General features: G+C 44.2%; 1 protein-coding gene across 1 annotated transcript in view; it reads left to right on the top strand.

Moving 5' to 3' along the window:
* Positions 1–13,623, top strand: part of rorc (RAR-related orphan receptor C) — a 48,763-nt gene that overhangs the window by 13,478 nt on the left and 21,662 nt on the right. The window contains exon 2 of the mRNA XM_073846533.1: positions 4,362–4,391. Within this exon, the coding sequence (XP_073702634.1) occupies positions 4,362–4,391 (30 nt within the window). The remainder of the gene's footprint in view (positions 1–4,361; positions 4,392–13,623) is intronic.

Genomic DNA, 13,623 nt, shown 5'->3' with positions numbered 1-13,623 from the left:
AGCTGTCTAATAAACGTGCCGCCTGTCATTAATGTTAATCAAAGAACAAAAGAAAATCATTTTCTGGCTGAATATCTTTTATAAATTTAATGAGGATTAATCAATATTTTATTTATGAAAAGAAAACTATGCAGTGTTTTTAAACTTTTGATTTCAATTTCTGTACCTGACATTTGTTCGGTTTTATTTATTTATGCTATTGCTAATTGATTTGTTTGTTCCTATTTTATTACTTGTCTTTAACAATTTAATGTTTGAAATGTATATTAGTCTAGTTGTTTTTTTCTGTGGTATTTTGTGGTAAAGCCATAGGCAAAAGATATGTTTGACATAAATGTTTGACTCAAAACTTTTTAATAGATTGTTTTTATCTTATTGGAATCAGAATTAGGAATCTATCAAATTCAAACGATACCCAACCCTATTCAATAGTCATAAGGATTCAATTTTAGGTGTCGTCAATACGTCAGTATTGTATGTCAAAATGCTGAAAATATGTACATTTAGATACTGTAAATACATCAGTATTGTACATTCTAGTGTCAGTAAAAGCGTTTGTTTTGTGGAACTACATTTGACATAAAATACATACGAATTATCATGAGATCACGTTGGAATAAGTGTAATTGTTCATTCTCAAAGGACATTAACTCAAGCACTAAATCAAGTTATAAAACAAGTTATAGCTGCATGGCCAAGTAATTGTGCTAGTTGGCCAGAATGGAGTGATAAGTAGTGTAATCAGTGCTTGGCTGTGTTATCCACCTGCATTTAGATCTGTTACCATAGTGCCTTAAATCACCCTGATCATTCAGGTACCACAGATAATCCTTTAATCTGCGATCAAGCGATGAACATCGCTGCTCTTATACTCCTGTAAATGAACACACACTCAAAAAGGCATACATTCTGAATATCCACAGAACTGAGCATCCCATTTTCCGAAAACTCATAACGAAAGCAGCGCTGGTCATTTTTTTGCTATTAGGCAAACCGTGAGACGGAGTTGTGAAATACCTGCTTTGAGAGTCTTTGTTTCCGAGTGCGTCTGCAAGTCGCCACGCACCTATTTGTGTGTGTTCCGCTACATAAGCAAAAGTGAGTTTTTCAAAAAGCCACAAAGCCCTTCAAAGAGGGAGAGAAAAAGTGAGAGAGACAGCCGTAGCGAGAGACAGACAAAGTAAGAGAGAGAGGCCAAGTGTTCTTCCCAGTGATGCTTATCGTACCTGCCCTGTGTCTTCAGACAGACACACTGCTAAAAATACCCGTCGGAAACGGCCAACACAGCATCAAATCTGAACTTTCTCAAAGTGTGGTCAAACGTCAGACAACGGAGATTGCTGCTTGTGCTTGTGTGTGGGCTGGGATGGGGGTTAAGGGGGGCTTTTCATGTGAATGATAATGTGCTTTCATGCCAATAAAAGCATGCATGTGTGTTTGTGTACATGTGTTAGCGTATACACACGCATACATTTTAAGGTTTTAGTTGTTAAGTATGTGTAGGTGTGTGAATAACACTGACACTTTCCATGAATAGGGTTCTAACTATAAGCTCTGGTAAGATTTTTCTTCAACAAATGTTTAAAAGGTGTGCTTAAAATGTTAATTTGAACACAAAATAAGATGTTTTGTAGAATGTAGGTAACCAAACAGTTGCTCCTCCGTGAAATGAACCTACCTCCATTGTAGTTTTTATTTCCATATATGGACAATCAACAGTTTGGTCACCAACCGAATCAAAAAAAATAAATACAAAATGTTCCATGGAAGAAAGAAACTTATACAGGTTTGGAACAACTTGCAAATGGTGACAGTTTTTTTTTTTTTTTTTGCATGGACTATTCCTTTAACTTTAATAGGTCAAACTAAAAATTAAACTAAAAACATTACAAATCTGAGATATGCCTAAATCCAGTTTAAAAACCTGAATGTGTGATTTGTTATTTTTTACAGTAAACATTAAGCAAACACCAAAATTAAAAAAATAAATTAATAAGAAATACAGATAAAGTGTCACCAACCAAATTAAATATATATATATATATATATATATATATATATATATATATATATATGTTCCATGGAAGGAAGAAACTTGAGGGTGAGTAAATGATGACAGAATTTTTATTTATGTGTGGACTATCCCTTTAATAGTTCAACATTAAAATTACACTAAAAAATTAAACATTTTTTTTTCTGTTAACAAATCCTGTTAACAAATTTGAAACATGCCTAAATACAGTTTAAAAACCTAATTTGTGTGATTTGTTATTTAGCAATGAACACTGAATAAACACCAAAAATAAAAAAAAATGTATTAAATTAAATAAGAAACTCAAAATGGGTAACAGGTTGCTAATTTACTATTTAAAATAGACAAATGACATTTTGTACATTTTAAAGTTCATTTATTTTATCTAATGCACCTTGACAGTTCTAAATTAGAAGCTCCAACCCATGTTCTTAATTAAGAAAACTTATGTCAGAAAAAAGTCAGTAAATTAATTGTATTTGAACTTTAAAAGGCACTCAACCTTATTTTTAGCTGTGATACTTTCTCAGTCTAAATTACATTCACACTGGTCTTTTAGGAAGTCAAATATGAATATAATATAAGAATATAATAATAACAACAATTTTATATTATTGATATTAATATGACAGTCATAGCCATATATTGTAAACAACTGCCCTGTAAAATAACTGAAAATGAATATGTCATAGGTTTATTATTTTTGCTTTACACTACAGTAGGAAAATAACAATACATCTTTCCTCATTTCTACACTTGAAAGAGATATTTTGAATTTGGACTGCAGTAACATTACCCATTTAAACGGCTAGCTGTCAGCAATTCATACTGCACTTTTAAGCTTTTATTTAGACAGAAACAGCAGTAAAGCTTTTATTTTGGCAGAAAACTCCAGCTTTAGTGAAAACAGGCTTACAAAAACGCATCTCACTACAAATCAAGTGAAATGCTGTAATCATCTGCCCTGAAAATAAAGCATAACAGGTGGCGTTGTGTTGCCAAATGCATGCTAAACTCACAGCATATGCAATAAACAATGTCAATGCATTCATTCTGTGTGAACTGAGCCGTTCTGAGGTGCGGAAAACACTGGATCACAAGCTGATCTGAACCCGCTGCGAAAACAGACTTGATGAAAGGATTAAGCCATTAGGATTATTGTGCTTTCGGTTTTAGTTTGTTTGACAGATACTGTGCCAAAGCATAATGGCCCCAAATACAACTTTAATGACCTTTTATGTTAGAGTAAGAAGTTACTACACTTTTTGTCCGGAAGGCCTAGCATTTATATTGTCATGTGACCACTATGGTCAGTTTCGCTATTTCGCTATCGATATTGATAATACCGTTACACTGTAAAAAGTTTTCACCAGATTCAACTTAAAAACCTAAGTTAAGCAGCTGCCTTAAGTTTTTAAGTTAATTCAGGTTAAAACTACAAGTCATTTTAATTTATTACAATAAAAATGAGTTGATATAACTTAAAATCTTAAAGCAGCTGCTAAACTTAAGTTTTTAAGTTGAAACTGGTGAAAACTTTTTACAGTGTACATCACTAGTAGTTATTGATTATTATATTAACTTGTATAAGATTTTTTTTTTTTGATAATTATGGTTTATTGATTAACAGGTTTGAAAGCTTAACAAATGCAACAAGTAGGCTCAATAATACATTTTTGGTAATTAAAATTAAATTAGAGTTTTTTTTTAAAATAATGTAAGATTATTGAATTTACTTTAACAAAAAACTGAACAGATGATGTCAAAATTTTGACACTGTGGTGTGATTTCAATTTTTCAAGACAGAGAGACATTTGCTTTTAGTTACTTTTTTACGCTACATTATGATTATGTTGGACTTTATGTAACATAATCAGAACATATGTGACCCTGGACTACAAAACCAGTCTTAAGTAGGATGGATATATTTGTAGCAATAGCCAATAAAAACATTGTATGGGTCAAAATGATAATTTTTTCTTTTATGCCAAAAATCAGTATAGGATATTAAGTAAAGATCATGTTCCATGAAGATATTTTGTAAATTTCCTACCATAAACATATCAAAACCTAACTTAATTTTTGTTTAGTAATATGCATAGCTAAGAAATTAATTTTGACAACTTTAAAGGTGATTTTCTCAGTATTTGTCAGTTATTTCACCCTCAAATTCCAGATTTTTAAATATCCTAACAAACCATACATCAATGGAAAGCTTCTTTATCCAGCTTTCAGAAATGACCCTTATGACTGGTTTTGTGATTCAGGGTCACATATATAGTTACATCTAACATTAATTGCCTAACTATTGTTTTGTGTCCCTCTTTAGGAAATCCAGTGCACAAGAAATCCCATCTAAGTAAGTACAACAATTCATCTGTTAAACACTATTGTGTTGCTGTGCAAGTATGTTGTATCTTAAAGCACAATAGCAGTTTCCTAGTGTGCGTGTGTGTTTGCGTGCTTTGAGAGCTGGCTTGTTTCACCCCCATGCATGTTTTTTGCATATCAGAGAACCCCTCCATTGTGGTTATAGGGAGGGGGGCCTGTATCAGTGTAGCAAAGCGGTGCATTATTACACCTGTAAAGAACAAACACACACACAAAGCACCTGTATCCACATATATTTTTACTTTTAGCCACAAAAGCTGAATGTTTAAATGTGAGCAAAGCTCACAGGTGCGCACAGCTATGGGTGTGTGCATCTGAACGAAGATAAGATCTAAAAGAGTATTTTGGTAAAAAGATGCAGTTTAAAAAACTTCCCGCCTTTGTGTTTGATTACAAGCGTGCATTGTGTAAGTATCTCTCATCTTTTTTTCTTTTGCTCTTTCTTTCCTTCCTCCTGTTTTTGAATTTTTTTTGTTTTGTTTTGGCATTAACATTTGACCTTCACTGCAATGTCCACTAAACCTCTGAATCATTTTAGATGCTTATAAATTGTTTATCAGTCAGATTTACTTAATAAAAATATTAGGAAACCCTAAAAGGAAAAAATGAGTATGTTTCATGTTATATTAGTCTTCTGGCTTTATTCAAGTGTGACTGTAGGTGGATTAGAAAATGTGCAGAGCATGGTTGTTTCATGTTATATTAGTGTTCTGGCTTTATTCAAGTGTGACTGTAGGTGGATTAGAAAATACGCAGAGCGTGGTTGGACCATGATTCATAATGACAGGCAATAACAACACTCCGCCGTGCGCTGTGGCAGCGATATCACATGACGATCTTAACCAGGTTGTTTACACCAATACCCTCCACCACCTATCAGACCAGCCTCACATCCTTTCTGAACGGTTCCTCATTAAAAACAATATCCAACTGCTTCATAATTCAAAATAAGCTACCACTGGGGTTGGCATCTTTCAGAAGACACTAAGATGTACCATTTAGGTACCTTCAAAGTACTAATATGCAACCTTTAGATAAATAAAGTATAAAAGTATTTCAAAAGGGTACCGTCCAAGTCAAAACTTTTGTACTTTTTTTCCTGAGAGCACAAACCAAAGAACAGAATTGATGAAAAAGTGAGCAGGATAGAGTGAGAATATCAGGATTTCAGGTAAAAGGATGCGCTGAAGACTAACATACAGAAGTGAGCTGCTCACTGCTGAAATGGAAAGAGAAAGAGAAAGTAGGGTCCACCTATAGACGGACAGAGAAACAGCACATAAAGTTCTTTAGAAGAAACATCACGCGCGTGCGACAGAGAGAGGTGTACCTATCTTGAGTTTAGAAAAAGGGACAGGCCCTCTCCCCTCTTTGTCACTCGCGGATAGAAACAGTCTCTGTCACCTACCGACAGAAAACCACCCTATCTCTCTGTCATCTCCCACCCCGCGACAGCATCATCTGTTCAGAAGTTTGATAAGCTTTGAGACAAACCTGTCAACCGTATTGAGTGATTTTGACGTATATCTTCACCACAGAGAGACAGCAGTTCACACATGCTGTGAAGATGATGCGAGGTAGGCATTTATGTTTTGCATCTGGCTTAGAAAGTATGTAATTTACTAAAGTTTGTGTGGGTGTTTGACAAGTTTGTGTACATCACATTGGATGCATCCTTGTGTGTTTGTAAGTAGTGGTTTTCAACCAGTTTTGGTTAGTGCAGCTTCGCGAATGACAAGTTGCAAAATACATCTTGCTCACCTGTTTAGGACATATGGATTATATATCCATTGTTTTCAGTCTCAAATAGGATTTAACTTTTCAGAGTTTCGCTGTGTTGTTTGTAGTTTTACGCGACTCGCTCCGCCATATTAGCAGGGAGATGAAATGTCCGAGACTTCTTGAACCACTTGAGTCAGAGATGGTCATCTTGAAGGATGGGTTGTGATGATACGCAGGATTTTGTAGGAATGTGCTGATCTGCTTTGATTTTGAAACCAGGATTTTGATTTATAATTTCTTTCATTCCGATGAACCCGATGACCTTATGAAAATTTAAGATGGCGTTAATATGCAACATAACTATCAGTGTTTTTAAAAAAGAGCGTATGTGCCTTTTATAATTTATAGTGCGGTAAAAATAATCAGATTGACTTGATAAGATGCTTGTGCAGTAAACGTTTCAGAAAGTTTAATTTGTTTTTAATTATTATAAAGGCCATGCAGCTACTTCGTTCTAATTCTATTTTTCATACTTTATTTTTGCTAGCTTTTATCTTCTGTAATTGATTAATGGCTTTAATAGTAGACTCATTGGTAGTGTGTGTGTGTGAAGTGGTCCAGCGTGGGTGTGTGACTCTACATGTTCTCACTGAGTTTAGTAATAGGGATTTTCACACATTCAACATTAAAAATGCCCTTTTCATTTCCACAATTTGTCTTTGAGCCTAAAACACAATATTAAAGTCTAAAATCTGGAAATTGATATGGAAAGTACCATATTTAACAGATTTAACTAGATTTAACTTGGTACTTTCATTGAGTCTTATAAATGATTTGAAATAACAGGACTTTCCTATGCTAAGGTAAACATAATGGCCCGGTTTCACAGACAGGGCTTAGACTAAACCAGAATTAGGCCATAGTTCAATTAGGACACTTAAGTAATTTTTATAAATTTTATATCTTGAGACAAAACAAAGTAACTGATATAATTTGGAATCAGTCAGTGCAAGTTTCTTTCAGTTTAAAAAACATTTCAGACATTTTAGTCTTAGACTGGCTTAAGCCTTGTCTGTGAAACCGAGGGTATATGTTCAAACATACGAAAAACATTCTTGCGGCCTGCTCAATTAAGCGAAATTATTCTACATCAATTATTCTTTTGTGCTTTTTAACTAAAATAAGGCAGGTGATTAGATTTTTTAATAAATATAAACTTTATATAGATCGTCTCGGGTTACTAATGTAACCTTAGTTCCCTGAGGGAACGAGACGCCGCGTCAGGAACGCTATGGGGAACGCCATTGGCGGGCCGCACTCTGAACTGTGTATAACAACCAATGAAATGACGGGAGTGACGTCACAGGCGCGGTGACGTCATCGACCGGGAAGTATAAAACGCGTGCGTTTGAAGCCGGCGGCAGCTCTTTTAGGAATGAAGCGAGCGCCGCAGGGTGCGGGAATTATGGTCCGAGACGCGGCGTCTCGTTCCCTCAGGGAACTAAGGTTACATTAGTAACCCGAGACGTTCCCTTCCGGGAACTCGAGCCGCGTCAGGAACGCTATGGGGAACGAGACTACCAACGCCCCCATAATTTCCGAGCCCTGCGAGTGTCTGCTCAACCAGGGTGGAAAAAGAGAGAGCCCTTGTCTAGCATTCCGCGGACAAGAAGGCCCTGTAGTCCTCGGCCCTCGGGCACACGAGGAATGGTAGTCTTCCTCTGTCTGGTCGCCAGCCAGAACGAGAGGTACTCCGCGGCCCTCAGGCACACGCAGAGTCTTAGTCCTTTGTCTGGGGGTTAGCCAGAACAAGAGGGACCGAATGACCACTGTCTAGCACTCGGCGGACAGATGGTGTAGGTAGTCCTTGGTCCAGGAGGACAATGCACTCGACCTCAAGAGTGCTCCCCGGCCCGCAGGCACACGGGGAATGGGGTTCTACCTCTGTCTGGTCTCCAACCAGAGCGAGAGGTGCTCCTCGGCCCTCGGGCACACGAGGAGTCTTAGTCCTTTGTCTGGGAGTGGCCAGAACAAGAGGGACTGCAACGACCACTGTCTAGCACTCGGCGGACAGATGGTGTTAGGTAGTCCTCGGTCCGCAGACCCACGAGGACAGTGCACTCGACCCCAAGAGTGCTCCTCGGCCCGCAGGCACACGAGGAATGGAGGTCTTCCTCTGTCTGGTCGCCAGCCAGAACGAGAGGTACTCCACGGCCCTCAGGCACACGCAGAGTCTTAGTCCTTTGTCTGGGAGTTAGCCAGAACAAGAGGGACCGAATGACCACTGTCTAGCACTCGGCGGACAGATGGTGTGGGAAGTCCTCGGTCCGCAGACCCACGAGGACGGTGAGCTTGACCTCAAGGCTCCTCGGCCCTCGGGCACACGAGGAGAGGGTGATCCTTTGTCTGGGGGTTCAGCCAGAACAAGAGGGATCCAAGGCTCGGCCTGGAGCTCCGCCAGGACGCGAGGGAATAAGCCATTGTCTAGCATTATGCGGACAAGAGGGCACTGCAATCCCCGGCCCTCGGGCTCACGGGGAAGACAGTAGGTGCCTCCGCCTGGTAGCCAGCCAGTGCATGAGGCACTCCTCGGCCTTCTGTGAAGGCAGACGAGGAGTCTTAGTCCTTGGTCTGGGGAAAGCCAGAAACCAGAGGGACCGGAGTACACTCGGTCTGATAGCATCCTGCGTCAGAACACGAGGAGAATTAAGCCATTGTCTAGCATTCCGCGGACAAGAGGGCTGTGCAGTTCTCGGCCCTCAGGCACACGAGAACCGTGACCTCTGCCTGGTTCGCCAGCCAGTGCGAGAGGTACTCCTCGGCCCTCGGGCTCACGAGGAGTCTTAGTCCTTTGTCTGGGGGTAACCAGAACAAGAGGGACCGGAAGATCGGCCTGGTAAGCATACCGGGACGCGAGAGTATGAGCCTTTGTCTAGCATTACACGGACAAGAGGCTTTTAGGTCTGCTCCTCGGCCCTCAGGCTCGCGAGGATGCAGGGACACTCCTCGGCCCTCGGGCACACGAGGAGCGTCGTGGCGAAAACGACTTCTCTTCTTTCCGCAGAAAGAATGCGCCTTGAGAAGTCTCCTCCTGGCTAGGGAGGTGGCTAACCCTCTAGGCCTAGCGCACTAGGCCGAGAGTACAGCCGAGCCTGGAGCGGCTCTGAGGTCAAGCTCATAGTACCTGACGGATGTCAGGGGCGAGGACCAATTGTCAGGGGCGAGGACCAACCCGCAGCATTGCAGATGTCCTGGAGGGGGACACCTGCTGTCAGAGCTTTTGGAGGCCGGCAGCCTCAGAAGGAGTAAGTCTTGGCTCCCCATGGAGCTGGGAGACCAGAGGACTTGGAAGTAGTAGGAATGGCATCTGTGATCCATCTACTGATAGCTCTGAACGTGCCACATGCTTTCTTTGTGGCCGTATGTGCCCAGTGCGCATACTGGACAAATATACTTCCCATTGGTCGCACTCCAAGAATGGAGGTAATAGAGGCTTGAGACCCCTCAGGGTCTCAACCTGAGTGCACCACCGAGGAAACCATACCGACGAGCCACCACGAGGGGCGTGGTAGGCCAATAAGCCGCCACGAACACCCTCAGGATGGAGTGAGCTGGTTTTGTGGGTTTGCGAGGACTCAGTACTGTACCAACGGGCAGTAACTTGGTCTAGATGGTGTTCGTGACACCATGAAGCAAACAGGTTCCACTTAAGGTTTCCTCGTGAAGGGAGCTCTGGATAGGAGCAGGGTCTCAACAACCTCAGTTGAGAGACCCGAGTCTATGAGTTGCGCCCCCCCAGGGGCCATACTCATAACTTTTCACCTCTCCATGTGGGGGTAGCAGGCCGCGCCCCCAGCTTGAGAGGGAAGGTCCAAGGCATGGTTGGACTAGCCGTGACGATGCCGGCATGCTCTTTCCAGAACTCCAGGGTGCACAGTGATCGGGAGAATGTGTACAGACGCAGCCTCAGCCACGTCTGTGCTATGGCGTCCAGTCCGGGCGGACCTGGAGGCACTAAGGAGAACCAGAGAGAACCTTGCGATATCTATCGAGTCGCCAGAGGTCCCAACTTCTGAGTCTCCATGCTTCATTACTTCCTGATGAAGCCTCGATCTCCCGACCGTGGAGGAAACGTGTGACCAGGGGCTACTTGCCCACTGAGAGGCCACCTAGAGGGGCGTGGAAGGCGTTTGTAGCCGCCACGTAACCCTCAGGGTGGAGTGAGCTAGCCCTGCGGAAAGGCGAGACTATAGGAACTCCAGAACTGTACCGACCGGGCAGTTGACTGGGTCCAGGTGGTGCTCGCGGCACCATCTCGTGAATAAGTTCCACTTAAGGCCATACAGTTTCCTCGTAGAGGGAGCTCTGGATTGGAGAAAGGTCTCAGCAACCTCGGTTGAGAGACTCGCTCCTATGAGTTGTGCCCCCTCAGGGGCCACACCCATAACCTCCACTTCTCTGGGTGGGGGTGGCATATTGCGCCCCCAGCCTGAGACAGGAGGTCCCTCCTGACGGGAATCTCCCACGGAGAGCCGTCTAGGAGAGATACCAGGTCCGAGAACCATACTCGTGCCGGCCAGTACGGGGCTACTAGTAGCAGCCGCACTTGAAACCGACGGACCCGTTCCAGAACTCCCGGGAGCAGAGCGATCAGGGGAAAGGCGTACAGACGCAGCCTCGGCCACGTCTGTGCCATGGCATCCAGCCCCAGTGGAGCTGGAGGAACTAGAGAGTACCAGAGGGGACAGTGCGATGTCTCTTGAGTCGCAAACAGGTCCACCTGTGCCTGGCCAAATGTTCTCCAGATCTGCTTCACCACCTCTGGGTGAAGCATCCATTCCCCGGGCCTCAGCCCCTGCCTGGCAGGACGTCTGCTCCCACGTCCAGAGATACTGGACTGCTCTCAGGGAGAGAAGTCTTTCCTTAAGACCATAGGAGAATCCGGTACGCCAGCTTATATAAGGGGCGTGAGCGGATACCTTTTGGAAGGAAACACTTCAGGGCGTGGAACACGGCTAGCATCTCTAGGCGATTTGTGTGCCAGGAGAGATGGAATTGCTCCACAGGCCTTGGGTTGAGCGGCCACTCATGACCGCCTCCCCATCCGGTGAGGGATGCGTCCGTCGCTAGCATGACGCGGCGACGAGGAGCTCCCAGAACCGGACCCTGAGAGAGAAACCAGGGTTTCTTCCACATGGCCAAGGCACGTAGGCAGCGCCGCGTGACCTTGATCTTGCGAAATGGGTTTCCCCTCGGGGAGAACCGCCTGGTTTGAGCCACCACTGAAGTGGTCTCATAAGCAGCAGTCCAAAAGGTATCACGTTGGAAGCGGCTGCCATAAGACCTAACAGTACTTGGGACTGTAGACAGTGGGTGACGGGCCTAGCTTGACCGCATTTACTGCAGTAAGGATCGACTCGAACCGAGCAGGTGACATTCGTGCCTGCATCGTGGTCGAATCCCAGACTACACCTAGATAAGTGATTTTTAGAAATCACACCCTTCTTGGTGTTGAGTCTCAACCCCAATTCTTTCATGAGAGCGAGAACAACACCTCGATGTTGAGCCGCTAATTATTCTGAGCTGGCCAGAATCGACCAGTCGAGTATGCGGATGTCCTGGAATCACGGAGGAGCCAGAGCAGCATCCACACACTTCGTGAAAGTTCGGGTGAGAGCTAGGCCGAAAGGAAGTACTCTGTATTGGTGAGCTTTGCCCCTGAAAGCGAGCCTGAGAAACTTCCTGTACTGACTTCCTGTTCCAGACCCTGCTCGGGGTTTACCCCGCTGAAAGGTGTCGGCTTGGCGCCGAACTGAATAGTGTAACCTTTCTCTACAGTACGCAGGACCCACTTTGAAACATTTGGCAGTAGTTTCCACGCTGCCAGAGAGTTTACTTAGGGTACCAGCCTCTCGAGACTGGTGTCTGGATTTACTCGAGGAACTAACTCGGAGACCTGTAACAGCAAGCTGGCAGGAAGCTCCTGAACTAGCTCTTCGAGAGACCCCCGCGGGGGCTGCGAACTCTCCAGGGCCACTACGTTTCCGGGCGGAACAGCTAGAGGATGTTCGCGGGAGATAGCCGCGCCCTGTAACACTGGCAGGGTTAGCTGACTCATCTCCTGAGGGCCACGAAGGGGTCTGAAACCCGCACCCGGAGGTACGGTGCAAACCCCCTCGCGAGGGGCTGCCCTCAACGGCCCTGAGCCACAACCGTCAGGGCCGTTTAGGCGAGGACTTCCTGGATAGGAGGACGACCCTCAGGTCGAACCTCTTCTTTTTCTTGGAAGCCCCCGACTTAGAGCGTTGCTTTCCGGGTCCTCTAGGCATAGCCGGAGGAACGCGGGCGGCATCGCTCTGTTTCTGCGCCTCTGATGTGGAGAGCTGGTACACGGCTGGGGTTTAAATCTTTCCCGTCAGGAACCCCGACACGTGTTCATTTGCTCATCAAGCCTGAAGTTTTATTAGGCGGCCTGAAGAGCAAAGACGGAGCCTTCAGAAATGATGCCTAGACCGGGGAACAGAGGCTGATAGCGTCTGTTCAACCCGCGGCGTCATCTTTACTTTCTAGTTTTTCCCAGATCTAAAACTCAATGTAGATCGGGAAGGACAGAAAGCTCCGTTTGGAAGTGCTGACATAGTCCGCAGGAAGCAAAACGTTTGCTTTTCTGCGGCTCATATCTTATTTAGCTAATGCACAGTCAGCACAACCACCAGCTCATCATGCTGAGGCGATCAGGGGGGGCGGTTAAATACTTTTGACAACGCACTTTACATCAACCTCCTTGGAGAAAGATATGGAAAGCGTTGAAAACCTTTCCTGGAGGGAAGTAACCGCATTGCGGGCTTCCTCATCCAGAAAAAAGGTTTACCGATCCATCAGATAGGAGAGGAGATAGGGTATTTTTATAACACCCGTCTCCAGTCCCTCTAATAGATCGAGCCGCGATCTTAGCGAGTGCAGCAACCGCTCCGCCTCAGCGGAAGCAGGGCCAGACCCGCGAGAAACGCTGGCGAAGGCTCCCTCCTCGAAGAGAGCCTTCCGTGGAGCACCCGCAGTGGAGATTTTTACGCTCTCACTGTGGACAGTCAGCCTTTTCGAGGGCTGACTGTGCGTGCTCTACACTCAAGCAAACCACACATAGACTGAGTGTATCCCCACCAACAATGAAGCATTGGCAGGGAGGAACACTCTATCTATGTGGCTGCTTGTACCGCCTAGTTTCGTAACACTTCTTTCCCCCATGGTTGCATTTTAAAGGTCATACTACTCAAATAAAAGCCGTGCAAACTGGCACGAAAAAACAGCAGTATGACCGAGACAGACACAGACACAGAGCGCTCTCGCTGAATGACAAAAGCTGCCGCCGGCTTCAAACGCACGCGTTTTATACTTCCCGGTCGATGACGTCACCGCGCCTGTGACGTCACTCCCGTCATTTCATTGGTTGTTATACACAGTTCAGAGTGCGGCCCGCC

The sequence above is a fragment of the Garra rufa genome, chromosome 9, assembly GCF_049309525.1.
Source record: "Garra rufa chromosome 9, GarRuf1.0, whole genome shotgun sequence".
In the NCBI taxonomy this organism is placed as follows: Eukaryota; Metazoa; Chordata; class Actinopteri; order Cypriniformes; family Cyprinidae; genus Garra; species Garra rufa.
The sequence above is the reverse complement of the archived record's forward strand: the minus strand, read 5'-3'. Positions and strand labels throughout refer to the sequence as shown.